We start from the raw sequence: 21,991 nt of genomic DNA, 5'->3' as shown, positions 1-21,991 counted from the left end.
GCCCTCGCCCAGGCTGGCAGTGGCCGAGCCTGAGATCCTAGTGGACCACCTGTCCCCACTGGTGCTTGCACCACGTCCGAGCTCCTATGAGGGATTCAAAAAGAGAGAGTCTTACTTCCAGTTCCCCTGAATGTTCACCCGGCAGGCCAGGGGGCCTGGGCCTTTCCTGGCAGCCCTTCCAAAGGGGAGAGAAAGGACTGCTATTGATCTTGGCTAGGCTTTGGGTCACTAAGCCAGCAGAAGGGGGACTTGAGCCTGATTCTGTACCCTCAGCCCATTCTAATAGGCCCTGGGGGTCCACATGCTGGGTAGAGGAGGAGGTACCCTAGTCCAAGACCCAGGCTCATTGACACAGATCTGGCCTCTTCTGGGCATAGGGGTTGGCTCACAATCAGTTCCCAGGAGCCTGCGAGCTTGGATCCCTAGGGCAGGGGAAACAGCTCCCACCACAGACGCCACTGGCAGGGTCTGTTTACCAGGAAAACAGAGGCAGAGGAATGGCTGCCCTATCTTGGGAGAGCCTGGCAAGGCAGGGAGAGTGGTTTATAGGGGCTGCTCACCAGGGCTTCCTGCGCAACTCAGGACGCTAGCTGTTCGGCTGCCTTATACCCACCTCGCTGCACCCTTGAGTCCTCCCTCCCACAGCTGTGATGGAAATGTCCTGTGAGCTTGGCCTGCCTGGCTTCAGTGTGTGCTAAGTAGAGCTCAGATCACAGTCCAGAAAAGAGCCCATCGTGGTCACTGCTAAGATGAGTCCAGGGCAGAGCGTATGCCAGGCCCTCATGACACAGCCTCAGGGGAGAAGTCTGGCAGAGGCAGAGGTGGCCACTCGCCGGCAGAGCTACCGTTTACTCAGCATGTCCCCATGCCAGGCTCTGCTTCTTGACTGACACAACAGCCCAAGAAACCAGTCCTGGTGTAGCCGCTTCCTAGGTGAGGAGGCTGAGCAGCAGGAGGCTCAGGTGGTCTGTCCAGGTCACAAGAAGTAGGCGGGAAGCTGGCTTTCTAGCCCAGGCCTGATGGAGCTCAGAGCCCGGGTGCTGGATACCCCTTCTGAGGCGTAGGACGTCAGGAGCCCTCCCGGTGCCCTGTGGTCCAGGTCTCCAGCCCTCAGCTTCTTCCAGGCAGCCTGGGTTGTCCACACCAGTCTGAGGAAAGAGGGAGGGATCGATTGCATGCTGCCATGCGATACTCATGCCAGGAGCTATTATATCAAAATTATATCATAGAGGGGGCAGAGAGGCTCAGCAACTTGCCTAAGAGCACACAGCAGTGCTGGGAGTGAGGCACCCGCCTCCAGGGCCAGCCTCTCTGGATTCTGTTGCCAGGCAAGCGTCAGAGCACCTGGTCCTCTGGATCTGAGCTGTCCTTTTGGGGGCAGGGGCGTGGGAAGGCAATCAAGACCGACTGGGGACAGAGGCAGTACTTGAGGTCTCAGACCAGGGTCTGCAGTACACACAGCTCAGAAACAAGGGATACCTCAGTTGAACAGGTTACCTGTCACCAGGTGCTTGTGTGAGAGGACAGGTCCTTAGCCTCTCAGCCCCATGGCCCTGCTCCCACAGGACAATTTCATCACTACTTCTGCACACCCACCCTCAACAGGCCCCATGGCTAAACATGAGCCCCAAGGTGGGGTAGGTGCCGTCCTGGCCAGAGCATAATATAGAGCTCCTTACGGCAGTGCCTGTCAGTCCAGAGCCTTCTAGATGGGAGGCAGCTGCAGACTTTCATCATTGGGGGATCCAGGTAGGGGCGGAAGGGATTCCCTAGAGACCAGCAGGTCTAATGCAGTGACCACACAGCTAGGAAAACAGGCTTGAGAGGAAAAAGCAACTCAGCACCACGGCCACCTGAGAGAGTCCCACCGATCCTACAGCAGGTGCCTCTACTGAGCCTGAGGACCCTTCTCTTTAACGTAGACAAGTTGTTCAGGCCCAGGGGGTCCATGGGCCATGGGAACCCCAGTCTTTCCTGGCAGGTTTAGGGCAGGGCAATCCTGGGCTTGTGGCCCCCTGGCACCATGAACTGTCCTTCCCATCTTTATGTTTACCTGAACTTTGGGAAGGGAGAGCACAGAGCCTCCCCCCGTACCCCCTCCTTCCAACCCCCCACACACCCAGGGCCTGGAAACACTTTAGCCCCCATCCCACATTAGTAGCAAGGCCAGGAGTAGATAGAGACCTTCATTGGGGCTTAAAACAGCACAAATTTACTCACAGTTCTGGAGGTCAGAACTGCGCCTTGGAAGCCTAAAATCAGGGTGGCCGCAGGGCTGATTCCTTCTGAGGCCTTCAGGGGAGAGCCTGGCCTTGCCTCTTCCGCCTTGGAGAGGCTACCCACATTCCTTGGTTGTGGCCTCAGCACTCCAGTCTCTGCTCCCCTCCTTACATTGCCTGGTCTTCTACAGTTGACCCTTGAACAGCATGGGGGTTAAGGGCACCAATTCCTGTTCAGTAGAAAACCTACATATAACTTTGGATGCCCCAACAACTTAACTACTAATAGCCTACTGTTGACTGGAAGCCTTACTGATAACATAAATAGTAGATTAACACATATTTTGTACGTTATATGGTTTTATCTATTCTAAGTAAGTTAGAGAAAAGAAAATGTTATTGTAAAATCATAAGAAAGAGAAAATATATTTATAGCATTTATTGAAAAAATCCACATATAAGTGGACTCTCAGTTCAAACCATGTTATTTAAGGGTCAACTGTGTAGTCAGATTTTCCTCTGCCTTCCTCTTATAAAGTCCACCTGGATAATCCAGTATAATCTCTCCACCCTTAATTTAATCACATCTACGAAGTCCCTTTTACCTGGGTAAGGTAACTTGGTTACAGGGTCCAGGGGTTTGGGGGCAGCGTTACTCAGCCTAACACATCCATGATAGACCAAATATCAAAGTTTTAAATAAAGACCGGATCCGTGGGCAGGGTTAGGATGAGGCACTCCCAAAGTGCAGGGTTAGATCCTGTCTCTATTGAAAATTTTGATACTTTGTTCATCACGATTTTTTGCATTAATTTGCATTTAAAAAATATTACAATAGACTATTTACCTTGATTACTGAAGTTTTGGGCACCCCGTTAAATTTTGCACCTGTGGGGAGTGCCTCACTTCCCCCACCCTAGCCCAGGCCCTGCTTAATAAGAGCGAAAAGAGTGACCCTGCCTCCTGCGCTCAGCCTCGCATGGCCCCCACCCCATCCTGCCCCAGGGCTCCCTAAACCCCCCCTTGCAGGATTCTGCCCGCAGGCCCCTGCGGACCTCTGTCCTTCCGCTCGCGCGCCCTCCAGGTGCGTGCCCGGGACGGTGTGCCCACGACTGTGTGCCCACCGGGTCCCCACGCTGAAGTCGGAGGTTGTGGGCTCTTCACTGGGCCAGAATCCTGCCCGGGGAAGATCGCGGGCTTTGCAGGAAGATCCTTTAGGTTTGAGGATCTGTCACCGTCTGTGTGAGCCTGAGAAAACACACCACCTTCCGAGCTTCGGCGGCCTCGTCCGCGAAAGGGGGACATTCACGTTTCCCAGGACCGAACAGGGGCCGCGCGCCAGCCCGCGCGGGTGACCCGACCGGTCGCCGGGCCTCCCGGCCCCCGCCGCCCCCGCACGCCTGCCCCGCCGCCCCCGCACGCCTGCCCCGCCGCCCCGCACGCCTGCCCCGCCGCCCCGCACGCCTGCCCCGCCGCCCCGCACGCCTGCCCCGCCGCCCCCGCACGCCTGCCCCGCCGCCCCGCACGCCTGCCCCGCCGCCCCCGCACGCCTGCCCCGCCGCCCCGCACGCCTGCCCCGCCGCCCCCGCACGCCTGCCCCGCCGCCCCGCACGCCTGCCCCGCCGCCGGGAGCCCCCGAGCGAGCTGGGCCGAGGGGCGCGTCCCGGCCGCTGGTGTCCCGGGGCGCAGTTGCGCGGGTGCGGGGAGGGGCAGGCGCTGGGGACCGCGGACCCGGCGGTCGCGGCGCGGCGGCATTTCAGGCATTCGCGAGCCCTGGGCCCGCCCTCCCGCGCTGCGGGGTCGGCCCGGGGCGGGCGCGGGCGGGCGGCGGGCAAGCCGCTACCTGCGCGCGTGCCGGGCATTCCTGCCGCCGCCGCGCCCGCGCCGCCATGGGCCTGATGCCGGCCGCGCGGGCCTTCGGGTGCCGCGCCTGCCCGCGGGCCGCCTGCCGCCTGCCCGCCTGCTGCGCGCCCGCCGCCCCAGGTAGGCCGGACGGGTGCGGGCGTCCCGGGGCGGGCGGCCGGGCGGAGCGCGCTCGAACCCCGGACTGCGGCGGCCGGGGAGCTCTGCGCATGCGCGTCGCGGGCGCGGCCGGGAGCTGGGGCGTGCGGGGCGCGGGGGCGCGGGTGCCCTGAGCTGCGCGGGGAGCGCGACGCGCTCCTATCCGGGCCGGGCCGGGCCGGGCGCCCCCTCTGCGTGGGTCTCGGGGCCGGGCGCCCCCTCTGCGGGTGGGTCTCGGGGCCGGGCGCCCCCTCTGCGGGTGGGTCTCGGGGCCGGGCGCCCCCTCTGCGTGGGTCTCGGGGCCGGGCGCCCCCTCTGCGGGTGCGGCGGCTTGGGGCCGGGCGCCCCCTCTGCGGGTGCGGCTCGGGGCCGGGCGCCCCCTCTGCGGGTGGGTCTCGGGGCCGGGCGCCCCCTCTGCGGGTGGGTCTCGGGGCCGGGCGCCCCCTCTGCGGGTGGGTCTCGGGGCTGCGTGCCCCCTCTGCGTGGGTCTCGAGGCTGCGTGCCCCCTCTGCGGGTGGGTCTCGGGGCTGCGTGCCCCCTCTGCGTGGGTCTCGAGGCTGCGTGCCCCCTCTGCGGGTGGGTCTCGGGGCTGCGTGCCCCCTCTGCGTGGGTCTCGAGGCTGGGTGCCCCCTCTGCGTGGGTCTCGGGGCCGGGCGCCCCCTCTGCGGGTGGGTCTCGAGGCTGGGTGCCCCCTCTGCGTGGGTCTCGAGGCTGGGTGCCCCCTCTGCGGGTGGGTCTCGAGGCTGGGTGCCCCCTCTGCGTGGGTCTCGAGGCTGCGTGCCCCCTCTGCGGGTGGGTCTCGAGGCTGCGTGCCCCATCTGCGGGTGGGTCTCGAGGCTGGGTGCCCCCTCTGCGTGGGTCTCGAGGCTGGGTGCCCTGTCTGTGGTGGGTCCTGCGTGCAGAAGCGAAACAAGCAGAGCTTAGGGCGAGCAAAGCGCGCCCTTCCCCGCGTGTCCGCTACTGAGGGGACCAAGACCCAGCGGGATCGCTTTCTGAGCCACCAACTCCAAGCCCAGGGCTGCGGACCCCAAGCCCGGGGCTGGCCCACGTTTGCTCCCTGGCCCTCCGACCGGGGGCTGTGTCCGGCGGGTATGGAGCTGCCCCCCACCGGGAGGGGTAGTGGGATCGCCTCTGGTCCCCACCTCTGGAGCTTGCTCTGGACATGGCCCCCCAAGATGCTGTTTGCCTCTGGCAGCTTTCTCTCTCCTGCCCTGACTTCAGCCTGTTGGTTGGCCAGGCCTGGGTGGGCTGGAAGAGGCAGGGAGGGACCGGTGGGCTTTGGAGCTTTACAGCCCTCAGGCCCGCTCTGAGGCTCTCTAGCACCCAGAGCAGACCTGGCACATGGGCACAACTGCGGGGGTGATGGAAGGTGGGTTTACAAAGGGTGGGGTGGTTGCAAGGAGAACGCACCTGCCCTGGGGAAGGGAGAAGAGAACGAGGAGTGGTTATCCAAAGTTTGTGGGTCTCTGGAGAGAATTTTAGAATTATTTTTTCATTGTGTCTCCCGTGACTGTGTCCATCCACAACCAGAGAGAGCCCTGGTACCTTTAGAGAGCAGGCCTGAGATCTCTGCTCAGTGATCAGCTTCAAGAGGGAATCCCAGCTGTCTCCCTTTCCTGCTGGGGCCCTGGGGGTGGCATTGGGGGCAGGCTGAGCCTAGTCTCCCACCCCAGGCCTCTGGGTCAGAAGAAGGCCATGCTTATCAAGTACGTGCTTCAGAGTGCCCGGCGTGGTAGGCTTTCCTGTGGCTGCTCACAGTCCAACAAAGTGGCAGTGATGGAGGCTGAGAGAGGTTGAGGTCACTCAGGACAGGGACCTGAGCCAGCTGTTCGCTTGACTTACAGGCTTCCTGCTCTCGCATGGAACCCGGGGAGAGGGCTTTGTCAGAGCAGCGGGCATGAGAGGAGGCCCGGCCCGGCACTGACCCCTTCAGCAGGTTCACCCAGAGCAAAGGCAGCCTCTTGCCAGTTTCCCTCCGGTGGCGGAGCTGGAGCTTTGTGAAGAGCGTGGGCTGGGACCTCTAGGAACCTGCGTGCTGGCTTGGTTTCCAGGGATCTGACAAACCTACTGGAACTGGTTCTTGGCAATAATACCCCTCCAAGATGTGCCAAGACGGCTGAGGGAATTTGGTGCAGCTGTTCCAGTCCCTATCAGACTCTGCCAAAGTTACTCTGGCAAGGGGAGTGGCAGGTGAGGCCTCTGGGCGAGGGATGCCAGGCCCTGCAGCCTGAGTGCAGGGCACCTCCAGAGGAAGGATAGTTGGGAAGGAAGCCTGGAAGGCCAAGCTGGAACGAGGCTTTCCCGAGGGGCTCCCAGGGCATCTCTCCTCCAAGGGTAGAGGTGGGGCAGCGTGCCTGGGAAGGTGGCACGAGGTCTCTCTCAAGGCTCCACATGGCTGTGGAGGTAATGTGGGCTTACTCCCAAGGACTGGTAGTGATCAGATGTGATCATTCCCATTTTATAGATGGAATAACTGAGACCCAGTTAAGGGGAGCACTCTGCTCCTCAACTGCTTATCCAGGATGTGCACCTGGACCAGTGCAGAGGTAGGCTTGGAATCCTTGTTTTATAGCCTTTGGCCTTGACCATCACCTTTTGCCTGTGTCCCCACCCCCGCCTGGCCAGGCTCGGCACTTGGAGGGCCTCTGGGGGAGGCTCCTCATTTCCCAGAGCCCCTGAGCGACATGTGGAGTCAGTGTTCATCATGGCCCACGGCCTTGGCCAGGGCAGGGTGCTGCTCTTCTCCCAGCCTATTCAAGCACCGTCCCTCATGCCCACTGCCCACCCCAGGTCCTCATCAGACCCCACTCATGTCTGCCTTTGGGCTTCTGCTCAGGTGCCAGTTCCCCTTCCAACGCAGGGCCTGTGGTGCTCCCTTTCCCGGCTCTCAGAGCCCTGTTCAAGGGCAGGGAGAGTGCTCAAGAGGCTTCCTGGGAAGGCAGTTGTGCTGAGGTTGGGAGGGGCCTTCAGAGACTCAGGTACCCATGAACAGTGGGGCTGGCTCTGAGGCAGCTGCCCTCTGCCTGGCCCAGGCTCTGCACCCAGAGGCTGGTGGAGTGGGCGGGGCAGGGCCTGGCCTGCCAGCCAAGTTTGAACTTTACCCTGGGGGGTGGATGTGGGGGAGGCAGGAAGGCAGCAAAGGGTTTCCAACAGAGGAGACCCTGGAAGGATTCCCATGTTTCCAGCCCTCTGGCAGTTCTGAGGCTCTCTAACACCTAGAACAGTGCTGGGGCCCAAGTGTGGGAGTAATGGAAGTGTGGAAGGAGGGATGGACAGACAGATAACGACGCATGTCTTGGGGATAGGAGACGGGAGCAGGAATGGCTGGCGTCAAGCAGAGGCTGGATGGAATTACCCACGGTTTGTGGCTCTCTAGAGAGAATTTTAGAATTGTTCTTCTCAGTGTCTCTTGCCCCTGACTGGCCTCAGTCACCTGTGAGCACAGTAGTGAGATCGGGACCGTGTGTTCATTCTTCACACAGCACTCCTTGACCTCTGCTCCCAGCCCAGCATTGGTCCGGACTGGGGAGAGGGAGGCGGCCCCTGGTGTGGAACCAGGCAGAGGTGCCTGTCTTCGCACCAGCTATGATGGATGCCAGGGACAGTGAGAACGCTGTGGATGTGCTGAAGGGACAGGTCACATAGGAGGGGATGTCTGAGCTGTTCCCAAGGGTTAATAAGAAATTTGCACAGACTGAAGAGGAAAGATACTTCCAGATAGAGGAACCTGTTCACTGCATGGCCAGGCAGCAGGAAAGCAGAAGGAAAGGACACTCAGCGGTGGGAGAAGCGGAGGTGAAGGGGACCTGGGCATGAGCAGGAAGACGGGCGTGGAGGCTGCACTGCCAGGCTAGCACGCTCTCCTCTTGGGGACCCCCGTATGTCCTCTGACTGTTCATTTAAGGTCCTGGCCCCAGTGCCCTTGGGGGACACCTGTGCCCCACAGGTCAAAGTAGAAGAGGTGAACACCTGGTAAAGCGACGTGAGGAAATGTGGGCTGGATGTATGGGGACCAGAGAAAGAGCAAGTGCATGGACCCTCAGAGGGCACAGAAGCCACTGAACTCCACCAGCATTCCCGTTTGGGAATTCAGGCCTGGTGCCCCAGATCTGTGGACTTTTCAAAGAGACTGGGAATCTAGATTTTTATATGAAATTCTTGATTTTAAACAACCAATTTAAAAATGTTTCCAACATCATACTAAAGAAGAACATCTTAACCCCACACTAGCCCGAGCCGGTGTGGAGCTTAGGTGATTGAGCCCTGAGTGGAGGAAGAGGGAGCAGTGGCTGTGTGTGCCCAGGACCAGCCAGGCCACTGGGGCTGGACAGAGAGGCCAGGACACTGTTAGAGGTAGGCCTGGGAGCTTCGCAGAGCTGCCCCAGGCAGCCACCACAGCAGCCTGTGGCAGCATCAGCCCCTGTACTCAAGGCTGCTCACTGGCCCTCTGGCCCATCCTGTGGGCTCCAAGTCCCAGGAGGCAGACAGCTTTTCCTTTCTTGTCAGTATTGTATCTCTACTTACCTCTGCCTGCTGCGCAATGACCAGGTCCTCGGGAGCGGCCGGTGAGGAAAGACAGGAGAAACACAGGAAGCAAGGCTGGTAGGTAGCTAGCATCACACAGGTCTCCGTGCACCAGTGTCCTGGGAGCAGCACTGTGGCCCAGAACATTCTCTGGACCTGGAGCCACACTGCCTGTGTGTGAACCTTGCCTTGCGATCTGAGGAACCTGAGGGCAGGAGAATTGGCTCTGATGAGTCAGAGGAAAGTCTCCAGAGGCCTAGAGGAGCCACATGATGATGATGATGGTGATAATAATAATTAGTGATGTCCCTAAGTTATTAAGCTGTGTGAGGATTAACTATGTTGATATATGTAAAGTGCTTAGAATAGCACCTGGTACCACAAGTGCCATGTTTTAGCTATTTCAGCACATTCCTCATACACACATTCATGTACACGCGGACACACAAATCCACATGCACGCACATTCATGCACGCATACACAAGTCAATGTGCACATGCATGCACGCATGCACTTCTTCCAAAAGCTTTGGTGGCATTGCTAGGCGTACTCCACGTGAGCATGTTCTCGCCAAGGGCATGTCGTCACCCCCAGCTTCTGTGTGCCTTGTCTTGGGCTTGAACAGGGTGAGAAGGAACACTAAGCCCTGCTCTACGCCAGGCTCTGTATTATGAGCTGATGTATCTTATTTAAAGCTAAGCATGTATGTGGGGAGACGAACAGGCTTCCTGAGCCCTGCCACTGCTTAGTGCCAGGAAGGGATTGAACCTCTTACCTGCTGGCTTGCCATCCAGGCCTGGGGAAGCCACCTGCCTGGGCTGCATCTCTTAGGGAGCAGAGAACTGCCTGGACAGAATGGAGCCATGACATCATGCCTCTGGCACAGCTCTAGACCTGCCCAGGAGGGAAGGTCTCTGCAGCGTAGGTCTGGAAGCTGTCGGGCACTCCCAAGGCCTCGTGGCGCTCAGGGCCAGGAGAAGGCTGCTTTTCCTGTTGCTCTCACTGGGAGACAGAGGCTTTATGGATCCCAACTCTACCCTCTCTGCCTGGGCTGCCAGGAACCTCCCGGCCCAGTTGTATATTTAGTTGTCACAGGTTTCCTTGGTCACAAGGTCTCCACCTTCCTCCTCTTCTGCTCTATCCATCTGTCCTTCATTGCATTTCTTGTCCTGGATTAAATGTTTTGGATACTTTGCTTCCTGACTTTTTTTTGCAAATGTTACTGAAATATGGCATACAGAAAAGTGTGCCAATCACAGTGTACAGTTTAATGATTTTTCTCGAAGTGAACACAGTTCGGGAAGCAGTGTGTAGGCCCAGAATCAACATTTCCAGCCGCCAGACGCCCTCTGCCCCTCCCAGCCACGGGCCCCTGAGGTGACCAGTGTCCTGACTTAGTTTTGCACTTTACATGAATGGAGTAGTGAAGTGTTTGGTCTGGGTCTGGCTTTTGCATTTTTTTAATGTGTTGTGTTTTCATAAATTTAAAAATTTTTTTGATAAAATAGAGCTAGCGTAAAATTTGCCGTCTTAGCCCTGGCTGGTTGGTTGGAGCATTGTCCCGTTCCTCAATAGGTTGTGGGTTCGATTCCGGGTCAGGGCACATACCTAGGTTTCGGGTTCGATCCCGGTAGGGGCACATACAGGAGACAACTGTGTTTCTCACATCGATGTCTCTCTTTCTCTCCCTTCCTTTCCCTAAAAATCAATAAACATATCCTTGGTAACGACTAAAACAGACACCATCGGAACCATTTTTAAGTGTGTTCATAATGTGCAACTGTCACTGTCATCCATCTCCAGAGCTCTTCCCATCTTGGGAAACTGAAACCGCATCCCCATTACATACCAATTCCCCATCTCTGGTCTGCTGGCCCCTGGCAGCCGCCCTTCTGCTTCTGTCTCTATGATTTTAATTATTCTAAGTGCCTCACGTAAGTGTTATCATGCAGTCTCTGTCTTTTTGCGATTGACTTATTTCACTTGGTGTGAGGTCCTCAAGGACATCATGTCGTACCTGCGTCAGAATGTCCTCCCTGTATAAGGCTGGACAATATTCCGTCCTCAGCACAGACCGCGTTGTGTGTCTTCACTCTTCTGCTGAGGGACACCTGGGTGGCCTCCACCTTTGGGCTATTGTGAATTATGCTGCTATGAACATGAGTTATTAATAGATGTTCATGTCTACTTCCAGTTATGTTGGGTACATACCTAGAAGTGGAATTGCTGGGTCACATGGTTCTGAGCTTTTTCAGGAGCCTCCACACTATTTTGGAGAGTGGCTGCCCCATTTTACATTCTCACCAACAGTGCGCAAGGGTTCATTTCTCTGCATCCTCGCCAACATTTGTAATTTTCTGTTTTTTTAAAACGGTAGCTGTCCTGGGAGGGGTGAGGTGGTGTCTCGCTGAGGTTTTGACCATCAGCGTTTCCTTGATGATCAGAGATGTCGAGTCACAATTGTGTTTTCACATGAATACAGTCTTGTCCCGTGAGCTCTGCCCCACCTGTGCTCATTGCTCTCTGGCGTTAGGGTGGTGAGTGCACCGCTTGTTCTATTGCTGATGGGCATTGGGTGGTTTCCCGTTTGGAGGGATCGCAAGGAGTGCTACTGGAACATTCTAGAGCAGGTCTTTTGGTGAACTTGGTCTTGAGTTTTTAAATGTAAGCCAGGCCTCTTTGGAGGTTAGCGTTGCATAAACAAACCACTCAATAAAATGCACAATGCATGTTCCCTGAGGTCCTTCAAAGGTTCCTTGGGCTTGCACAAGCTCCACAGCACAGTACAGGCCCCCCCTCCATTGTGCCCTCCTGCTCCCTGTCCCGGGGCTGGCACCCAGCCACCCTGTGTGTGCCCTCATAGTTTCCAATGTGCTCCCCAGGAGCGGCCACCTTTGGCCCTGATGGTGCCCCTGCCTCCCAGGAGCCCACTGTCACCACTAAGCCGGATAGCTAAGGGTGTGACCAGGTCCTCTGTGTGCCCAGGGATCTTCGGGCAGCGCCTGGAGGACACAGTCCACCATGAGCGGAAGTACGGCCCGCGCTTGGCACCCCTGCTGGTGGAGCAGTGCGTGGACTTCATCCGGGAGCGTGGGCTCTCGGAGGAGGGGCTTTTCCGCCTGCCGGGCCAGGCCAACCTGGTGAGGGACCTGCAGGATTCCTTTGACTGCGGGGAGAAGCCGCTCTTTGACAGGTGAGCTCCTGGGGGAGAGATGGAGATGGAGCCCCCTGCCCCTTCCTCCCCCGCTCCCATGGCAGGGGTGGGCTGGTGCCTGGGAAGCCTGGCAGCAGGATGGGAGGCAGAATGGTTCCTCACCCCACGCAGACAGGAGAAGGGCAGGGCCTCTGGTGCTTCAGGCAAGACTGCAGGTCCTCTGTGAGTGTCTGTCCCTGGGCCTGCCTCCAGTGACCCACCTCCAGACCCCCTCAGTGCAGAGCCGAGCAGCCGCTGTGGCCCCTCATTCTCTCAGGTGTTGGGATGGGGACCGAGCCTGCCCCACCTGTCCTGGCCCTGTGCCCTCCTAACCCATCACTGGCCTTACCAGGTCCTGGGCTTTTCCCTCTGGAGTCACCTTCACTGAGCCCAGCAGCTGAGAACAGGGGAGCTGGGGCTGTTTGGGCCTCTTCTCTCTGACGGGACAGTTTTTCATGGGAAGTTCTTCCTCCATCAAGCCTACCCTGGCCTCCGTGGAGCCCCTGCCCTTTCTTCTTGGGTCTGTCTGCACAGATGCAGCCCCCTCTAGCCCAGGATATGTCCACGGGGTTCTGCCGGCAGCCCGGGCCTTCCCAGGCCTCCCCTCAGGGCGGAACCCCCCCAGGCCTCCAGCTTCTGCCCAGGCCCGTCACCACGGCCGGGGGAGTCTGTCAGTTTATTTCTTCAGATTTGGAGCATGAGACTGACCGTTCCCCAGAGGAGGTCTGCCCAGGAGGCACGGGGTCCCTTCCCCTGGAGCTCATGAAGCCACATCCTGATACTCTGAACTTGTAGTCTGTTCTGAACCTCTGCCAGCCAGGCCTCTTCCGTCTGGTCCCGTGTGGTCCAGGGCTGTGGTTGGAGATTGCTTCTGTGATTTCTGGAAACTCACCCTTGACTCTGGCCTCTGGGTGCTTTCCCTTCTAGAAGCTGCTCCCTGGGGTACCTGACACCATTCTTTCCCACTTTTCACCATCTCTAGGTGGTGCTCTGGCCCTGCATTTGTACCCAGCCCGTGACACAGGTCCCAAGGCTCCTCTCCTCATTTACTCCCTTTTAGAGGGGGCCAGGGGCTACTCCCCCACCACCTGCTCTATGTGGCATTCCAGAGTAGTCTCACTCCTTGGGTACAAACCACGCTCTTTGTGTGGGTGACAATGAACGCCAGCCCCAGGTCCTGGGCTCCCTGCTGCATAAAGAGCCCATCAGCCTGGAAGCCTCCCTCACTAGAGCTGTCTCATACCCAGCCCTTCCCCCTACCCTGGCTCCTGGGCCTGGAGCAGCTCTCCCAGGCCTGTCCACCTTGCTGCCAGGAGGGTCTCCTTTGAGCCACCCCTGCCAGCTCCATTGACGTGCTCTCGAAATAGCCCTTTCTTAGTTCCCTCCAGTTGCTTTACTCATCCACGGAGTGAGCCCTTGCAGGCACGGGGGTGTGGCCATGAACCAGACAGACAGGTCCTGCCCTCCAGGGCCAGGACAGATGACTAACTAGTAAACGCAGCCAACCAGCACTGTTTTTGGTCACCAAGCCCAGGCCCTGCCTGGCAGGGAAGCTTAGAGGAAGTGCCAAGACCAGGACCAGAGCCCAGAACCCAGGGCTGCTGCCCTCCCTGGGGGCCCACCTCAGCCAGGGAAGCTCTGAGCCAGAATCAAGAGACTGAAGACTGGGAGCAGATGCACAGGGTGCTGGGGTGTTGGAAACAGGGTGAGGAGCACAGAAGCCCAGGCATTCATTGTGTGATTGGAACCCAGAGGCCAGGGACAAGAGTCTGACCTGCATGCCCCTGGTGGCCGGTGCCTGGGACAGGAACAGCTGTGTCCCTGACTCCCCACCCCCTGTCCTCCCAGGAGCGGTTCAGCTCCCATGTCACCCTGCAGAGGGCTCGGGTGGTCCCCAGGCTCCCAGATAAGGACTCTTCACGCCCACCGGTTCCCTGACTAGCTGTCACAGGGCCCTCTGGGAGCCAGGGGCCACGTGACTCGTCCCACCCTGAGCAGCTACTGTGCAGGAGAGCTGCACCTGCAGGGCCGTGGCTTTGCAGCAGTGGGGGTCCCACGCTGCCATCCCTGAGAACTGAGGATGGACTCAGACCTGCGGCACAGTGGTTCTGAGCCGGCGCCCGGGCTGCAGGTTGCCTAAGCTGGAGCTCCAGTCCCCACCCCACCAGGCCCCTGCGCAGCGCTCCTGGGAGCAACCTGGGCCTTTTATTGGAGCTGACAGTGTGGCTCAAAGGAGACCCTCCTCGACCCTCTGCCTAGCAACAAGGTGGACAGCCTGGGAGAGCTGTTGGCAGGGGGTGCAGATGCAGTCCTCACCCCTCTGTGTCTTTTTTGTGCACATTCGCGCGCACACAGTGCAAGGGTTTGACAGCAGAGGCTGACCTGGGAGGGAGGTGCGGGTTACTCCTGTGGTTTCCTGGCACCCATGCTTCTCACGTGTCCCCTGCTGGCAGCACAACAGATGTGCACACGGTGGCCTCCCTGCTGAAGCTGTACCTGCGGGAGCTGCCTGAGCCTGTGGTCCCTTTCGCCAGGTATGAGGACTTCCTCAGCTGCGCCCAGCTGCTCACCAAGGACGAGGGGGAGGTCAGTGCCCTGAGGGCTCGCCCTGGGAGGTGGACCTGCCGAGGGGGGTGGGCTGTGGAATCAGGACATGGAACTCTGACCTTCATGTTTTGAGGCACTGAGATCCTGACCTGCCGGCTGCTCTGTGTGTGTGTTGGGGTGGGGGCAGGAGAATCCTGTTTATGGGGCAGGCAGCCTGGAGAATCCTGCTCTTGTGGGGCTGGAGGATCCCTCTGTGGGGCTCTCCCTGTGTGAGGCCTCGCCTGGGGGCCGCGGGGCCATGCTCTGGTCATGCCCCAGGAGCCACACAGTAGGTCCTCCTCCTGCACCTCCTGACCCTCCCTCACCTTCAGGCTGCCCAGGTGGCCACAGAGTTCAGAAACAACTACACCTTTCATCTGTTTATGTCCTGCCTCCTTCCAAAAGAATCTAAGACAGGACAGAGGCTCCCACCCCACCCTGCAGGTGCCTGGTGGGGGCAGGACTGTTTGCCCTTCCTGTGGCCATGTGGGAGATGAGGGGTCTTTATCTGGCAAATATTTGTGTCTCGATAAGCACTGGCCCTGACATTCCTCCGTGGCCCTGCAGAAGCACCCCCCTCACACCAGTCCCCCAAAGTAAATCTGCCTTTCCAGGAGGTCACAGGCCTGGCCTGGCTATTCCTGCTCCTGGGAGGGAGATGGAGTGGGTGGTGCCCTCTGGTCACCTGATGCCGAGCCGAATGGGTGGCTGGAGGTCTGGCCTCTGGTGCCTGCCACCCCCACCCTCTGCCCCCTCCGTCTTCCTTACCCGCCTCCCTATCCCTCCCTCAGTGAGAGAAGGGCCAGTGGCTTGTCTCAGAAATGCTGTTTTTCTCTTTCAATACCAAGGGGACTCTGGAGTTGGCTAAACAAGTGAGCAGCCTTCCCCTGGCCAATTACAACCTGCTCAGATATATCTGCAAGTAAGTGGCTGGGGCAGGGGCTGGGCCACTCTCCCACCCCACACTGCTCCCCGAGTGGCAGCCAGTCAGCCAGCGGGGACTGTTGAAGGACTCGGTCCCAGGCACACCCAGCAACAGTCCCCTCGAGAGCAGGCAGTGTGAAAGTCCCAGGTGGGTCTTTCAGAAGGAAAGGGACATAGCCGGTCTTCCTGCCTCCTCTTGGTGCCTCTTGAAGTCCCTGCCCCAAGGAGCCTGCCTCCCGACCGTGACCTCAGCTCAGGTGCTGGGAGAAGGTGCAGGGCAGTCCTTACCTGGTGCCATGCCGGGGACCTGGGCCTTCCCAGACATCTGCCCCCACTGCAGGCGGGACAGTCATAGGTCCTCCTTCCATGCTGATGATGGGACTGTGTCCCACTGGCTTTTGCTTCTGCTCCCCACCCCCCGGAACCCAGAGGCAGCTTGCCCTCTTCTGAGTGGGCAAGGGTAGCAGGCTGTGCCCGGTGGCCGTGGGAACACATGGGCGTGGCTGGGTATGGGTGCCAGGCAGCTTCCTGCAGAGCTGGCGTCAGGACTCGCTTCACCAACGGCCTCTTCCTTGCTTGGCAGGTTTCTGGATGAAGTTCAGTCCCACTCCAATGTCAACAAGATGAGCGTCCAGAACCTGGCAACCGTTTTTGGACCTAATATACTTCGGCCACAGATAGAAGACCCAGTGACCATTATGGAAGGTAACTGGGCATGTGCATGACTGGGGGTGTGGGTTCCCACATGCACCTGTGGGACATCCGTAGTCCCTGTGCCCGAGCCTGTGCCCCTGAAAGCATGCGTAGTCAGGCACGCATGTCATCGGTAGCACAGGTATGACCTGGGGCAGCGAGAGGGCTCTGACATGCAGGTTCTGGTGTCCAGTCCCAGCCTGCCGCTTGCTCACCCACAGCCTTAGTGGGCATTGTGCCTGCTTTCTCCTGCACCCAGCTGGGTGGAGTGGGCTGGGAGGCACAGTGCCTCCTCTGTGCTCCAGGTCCACAGCTGTCAGAGGACGGGGATTCCCGGGCAGGAACCCTCTGTCTGGACCTGGAATGGGAGGGTGGCTGATGGCCAGCTCTTCTTGAGTCCTCTCTTGAGGGACAGCCTGGCTCTGGGCTGCAGACAGAGCCAGGTGCCCTGGGTCCAAGCTGCAGCGCCCCTGACTGGCCTGGAGAGCCCGGACTGGAGACGTCCACAGCCAGGCCTTTCTCCTTCTGTTTTCTTGGCAGGCACGTCCCTTGTTCAGCACCTGATGACCGTCTTGATCCGTAAACACAGCCAGCTCTTCAGTGCGAGGGCCACCGAGGGGCCGGCCACGCCCCTCGGGAGCGCACCGTGCACAGCGAGATGGGGCTCTGAGGAGGTCCCAAGGGACAGCCAGCCAGAGCCCCACAGCCCCAGCACGCCAGGCCTGCCCTCACTCAGGACCTCATCTCTGGACGGGGCCGCTGTGGCCGCCCTCTCCAGAAACTCGCCCCTGGTCCCACGCGGCCACTGTAGCCCTGCCACCCGCAGCCCAGGGAAGAGGGTGCAGACTCTGCCCAGCTGGAAGTCTTCCTTTCGGCAGTCTGGGTCCCGCTCAGGGAGCCTGAAGGTGGGCAGCTCATCCCCAGAGGTGCCCATCATCTCCTCTGGCGGGAACTGGCTCATGAATGGGCTGTCCTCCCTGCGCGGCCACCGCCGGGCCTCATCGGGGGACCGGCTCAAGGACTCGAGCTCCTCGCAGAGACTCTCCACCTATGACAATGTGCCCGCACCCAGCCTCGTCCCCAGCACGCCCAGTGTGTCCAGCACGGCGTGGTCGGGGGCCTCCTCCTGCGAGGCCTCCGCTGGGGGCTCCGTCAGCAGCTGCACGGCCTGCCGGGCCAGCGACTCCTCTGCCTGCAGCTCCCTGCACTTTGAGGGCGCCCTGGAGCCCTCCCCCTTCCCCAGCAGCAGCGAGGAGTGCAGGTCCCCAGACCTGGGCCGCAGCCTGGATGAGGTGGGCATCGGCCTCAGCAGCAGTGAGCCCAGCGAGCCAGGCAGCCCGGCCCGCGACCATGAGCACCGGGCCACGGCTCTCCAGGGCCTGGTCTCGGAGCTCCGGGCAGAGCTGAGCCGGCAGCGGACTGAGTATGAGCTGAGTGTGAAAAGGTAAAAGGCTCAGGGCTGGGCCCTGCGGCTGCTGCGCCCCGCCCCCGCGCCTGGCTGGGCAGAGCCTCAGCCTCCGGCCTCATCACCTCTGGCTCTGAAGGACAGCCTCCCGGAGGCAGGGCTCTGAGCAGTCAGCCCCAGGTCACCTTCCTGGGAGAACGGCCCAGGACAGGTTGGGGATGGAGGGTGGGAGTCCTGTGTCTGGGATGCTCCGGAGCAGCAGCCAGAGCTCCAGGAATACCTGCTGAAGGGATGAGTCCAAGTCTCGGCCTGAGCCGCTCAGCGCGCCTTTGGTGGAGGCGCGCAGGTTGGGGTTCCTGTGTGGTCCTCAGGGAGGAGGCAGGCCCCTGGGTGTGCTTGGGCACTGAGGATGTTCCCAAATGTCATGCAGGCCCCAGGCGAGCCTGGCTGGCTGACAGTGGTCCAGCCTGCGGTGGGTTGGAATGCGATTTCCTCTGGGAGCTGGTAGTGCTGGTCCTGGCCCTCCCCCGCCTGGCCACAGGAGAATGCTTTGTGTCACATTCCAAGCCTTGCTCACAGCCAGCCCCCTGTGCCGAGGGTGGTGCTAGCCCTGAGGTGAGGGCACCAGCAGAGCCTCCGCTGGGCAGCATGTGGTGCTTCCAACAGCATCTCAGCTCCCTAGTCCCACTGTCTGACCTGGAAGCCCCGTTCCCACCCACTCACAGAGGGTGTCAGCGGGTTCTGGGGGCTTCCTTTCCCCACCAGGGCTAGTGGGGGTGGAAGGGATTCCTGCTTCTAATTCTGAGCCTGGGATTTGCACTGGGAGCTATGACGACAAACGCTTGGCCCTGTTCTGGAAGCCACATCCTGAGGCCCCGGGGAGGGTCAGGTGTGTGCAGGTATGGGTGTGTCCTTGGCAGATAGATGACCCGAGAAGGACTTAAGGACAGAGGCCCCTGCCAGGAGGAAGGTCAGGGATGGTCAGAGCAGGTCGTGTCTGAGCCAGGACTGAAAGGACCAGAAGGATGGAGTTGAGCAAGGAGATAGGACACGGCACGAGAAACCCGAGGCTGAGTTATGTGGACACCCCTCAAATGGAAGCAGGTGTTCCAGGCAGAGTAACGGGGAGCGCCAACAAAGGGCAGAAGCAGATGTGCTGCTGCAGATGAGCTCGCCCACGACAGCCAGAGTCCCGGGCAGGGTCTCCCCAGACAGCCTCGCAGGTCAGAATCGGCTCTCCTGGGAGGCTGGTTTCCCAGGGGAAGTGCACTGTTGCTTCGTGGTGGGCTCTGGGTCAGACTTCCTGGGTTCGCGTCCCGGCCCTGCCTTGTATTGACAGTGTCGCAGGCAGGTTCTCTGGGCTCAGTGACCTCATGCATTTGCCATGAGGATTAAGTGACAGGATGGGGCAGTGGTCAGCGCAGAGCCTGCCACATCCTGAGTGCTAGGAGACCTCTGCTCTCACCACCTCCTGCTTGGTGGCTCGGAGGGGAGAGAAAGCCTGCAGAGGCCAAGGGCAGACAGCCCCTGTAGCACCCGCCCTGGCAGAGGGTCCCAGCCTTCGTCCTGGCTGGAGGTTGTTGAGAGCGAGAAGGGTCTGAGCATAGGAAGGGGTAGAGCCCCGTCAGTGGGCCTTTGGGGAATGTGTCCACCTTCTGGACTGATGGAGTCAGCGCTAGGTCCGGTCTGGGTGGGCAGGGAGATCCGCTTTCTCTGCCTCCCTTGTGACCTGATTCCTGCACCCCCTAAAGAGTGTCTGTGATGTGCCCAACACTGTGCTGGGGGCAGCTGTGACCAATACTGATCAAAATCTCTGTCCTCACTCTTCCCCTGTGGCTGTGGGGCATGGAGAGACCATGTGCAAGACAGATTTTAAAACACATATTGGGTGTTAGAAGGTGGGGTGGAGGAGAGTGATGAAGCAGGGCCGAGGGAAGGGGAGCTCGGGGAGGAGGTGGGAGAGGAGCCCCCGGTCAGTGCTGCAGGCAGAGGGAAGAGCCAGAGCAAGGCCAGGGGCAGAAGCCAGGGGCTGGCGGTGGGAAGGGGCAGGAGCTGAGTGGGCAGGCTTGGTGGGGTGTGAGAAGGGGCTGGGGAGAGGGGCAGAGGGCAGGACCTGTGGTCAGAGCATGCTCTGGATTTTCCTCCCAATTAGATCCTGAGTGACTGGAGGGCTTGAGCACTTGATCACTCTGCTGGGTGCCCCAGCTAGGAGGCACCAGAATGGTGCCATGGGCCTGGGCGGCAGCTGCTCTGGGGAGACGAGCAGATTCTGAACATACTGGGAAGGTTTTGCTAATTGATCCGCTGTGGGGGTGAGAAAAAGAACTGACTTTGGGACAACATTTTTGTTTGACCAAGTGACTGGAAGAAGGTGCTCACTGAGGGGAGACGGGGCTGCCGGAGGAGTGGCTGTAAGGAGGTCGGGGCTCAGCTGTGGTCTGTGGAGTCAGAGATACTTAGTTTGAGTGGAGTCAAGGGGTATAGAGGTTGAGGGTCATTCGAGTCTGGAGACTGGACCAGGTCACTGGCAGAGTGTCATGGCGAGGAAGAGGGGAGGCCCAGGCCCTGGGCTCGAGGGCACCAGCCGGTGGGAGGAATTGGCGACGAGGGGGTCGTGGGATGCTGCCCCCTCCTTGGGGGCCTTCTTTCCAGCCGTATGTCCTGTGCTTCCCCACGGAGGCTGGGGCAGAGGGAGTGTTCCCTCTTCTCTGCTTTGAGTTCACTGCGCGGAGGCCTGCCCTTGTCCCAGCTCCTCACACATGTGTACCAGGCATTGTGCTGTGCACGTGGCCTTGTCTGTTGTAGCTACAGTGCTTGGGGGAGGTTGTCCCTGCATTTTTCAGAAGAGGATACCAGGGCTCAGGGCATTTTGTGTGCTGCCCATGGTCATGCACTTGTGAGTAGCCAGGCCAGTTCCCAGGGTCTGGGCTCAGTGCATCCCGTAGGCCTTGCAGGAGCTGGTTGTCTGGTTGAAAAGACGGCTGTGCCCACCTGTGCACAGTGCATGCCCACCTGTGCAGGAGTGCATGGTGTCCCTCTGCGGAAGCAGAAAGCAGTGGTATGCAGCATGCTGGGGAGACTCAGAGAAGCTTCGCTGAGGGCATGCTGTGCTGGGACACGAAGGACTAGTGGGACTGGAAGTGACAACTGATGGGGTTTCCTGCAAGTTGCTGTGTCAGGCGGGGGTGTGGGGTGGGACAGCAGGAGGGAGGGGAAGGGACTGATCGGGCCTGCTCTCTGCCAGCAGGACAGTCCATCCCTGTGCAGGACAGTTGGCTGGCCCAGAATGTAAGTGGTCTTTATACTGTAGTGAGGACTCAGGGAGACCCCTAGCCTCAAGTGCCGAGGGCCCAAATGCCCGCACTGGCGTTTCTGGATTGCAGCTGAGGGCAGGTGCTCCGGGGGAAGTTCCAGGGTCTTGTGAGGAGCAGCTGGGGCTGGGCTACCCCTCAGGAGCCACCCAAGCCACACGTGTCCCCTCCAGGCCTGGCCTGAGCAGCTCCTTCCCCACCCCGGGTGCAGCAGGTGCGGCTGTGGACAGTGGTGCTCTCCTGGCCAACCCAGCAGGGCAGAGTCTAAAACAGTGTCTTTCTTCTTGCTTGTTAAGGCTCGAAGACGGCACTGCTGAGCTGAGGGGACGAATGTCACGGCTGGAGGAGGAGCTGGACCAGGAGAAGAAAAAGTACACGATGCTGCAGATAAAGCTGCGGAATGCGGAGCGGGCGCGGGAGGACGCCGAGAGGAGGAACCAGCTGCTGCAGAAGGAGATGGAGGAGTTTTTCTCAACCCTGGGAAGCCTGACTGTTGGGGCAAAAGGTGCCGGAGCCCCAAAGTAAAGGAGTTCCCTTCCGCTCTGCACTCGCCGCCTCCGCACAGGGTCGCCGGCCTCGTGGGAGACGCTGCAGTGCGGACCTCGGCCTCAGCAGGGTCCTGGCCCCCGGCTGGCCGGGGTGCTCCTGCGAGCTTGAGCCTGTCATGCGATCTGGGTGCTGCTGCTGTGACTGCAGGGCCTGGCAGGTGTCAGAGGGGACAGGCCCTTGGTCACCAAAACAGATAGTGCCTGGGATCCAAGTGGCGCACCAGGGACATTCTGCATTCTTATTAAATTCTCTCTGAAAGCATGATGCCTGCCTGACTCCTTTGTGGGCATGGAAAGTGGGGGTTACCAAGTGACCTCTGCTGCTTCATCAGGGTTGGGAGTCCCCAAGGTGTCCCGTGGGTGGAATGCCAGGGTGGGGTGGGAAGCTCCCGAGCACCCAGAATTGTCAGTCTCTGAAGCTGGATTTATGCAAATCTGTGTGCTTTCAGCTCCATCGTCCCTGCATTCAAGGCAGGACCATTTCCTCTCCTTCCTTCCGGGCGAGCCACCCAAGCCTCTGCGGCTGGCATGCCCCGAACTCCTCTTGGGCCTGACCCTGGAACCTGGCGCCAGCTCTGCTCCCAGG

General features: G+C 59.8%; 1 protein-coding gene across 1 annotated transcript in view; it reads left to right on the top strand.

Annotated features, from left to right (window-relative positions):
• Positions 1-21,666, top strand: part of ARHGAP22 (Rho GTPase activating protein 22) — a 182,677-nt gene extending 161,011 nt beyond the window's left edge. The window contains exons 5-10 of the mRNA XM_081158162.1: positions 11,731-11,938; positions 14,392-14,524; positions 15,373-15,446; positions 16,032-16,153; positions 16,682-17,585; positions 21,154-21,666. Of these exons, the coding sequence (XP_081014288.1) occupies positions 11,731-11,938; positions 14,392-14,524; positions 15,373-15,446; positions 16,032-16,153; positions 16,682-17,585; positions 21,154-21,382 (1,670 nt within the window). The 3' untranslated portion in view covers positions 21,383-21,666. The remainder of the gene's footprint in view (positions 1-11,730; positions 11,939-14,391; positions 14,525-15,372; positions 15,447-16,031; positions 16,154-16,681; positions 17,586-21,153) is intronic.
• The last annotated feature ends 325 nt before the right edge of the window (positions 21,667-21,991 follow it).

Source organism: Miniopterus schreibersii (assembly GCF_964146895.1).
Source record: "Miniopterus schreibersii genome assembly, chromosome: 14".
Taxonomy (NCBI): Eukaryota; Metazoa; Chordata; class Mammalia; order Chiroptera; family Miniopteridae; genus Miniopterus; species Miniopterus schreibersii.
The sequence above is the reverse complement of the archived record's forward strand: the minus strand, read 5'-3'. Positions and strand labels throughout refer to the sequence as shown.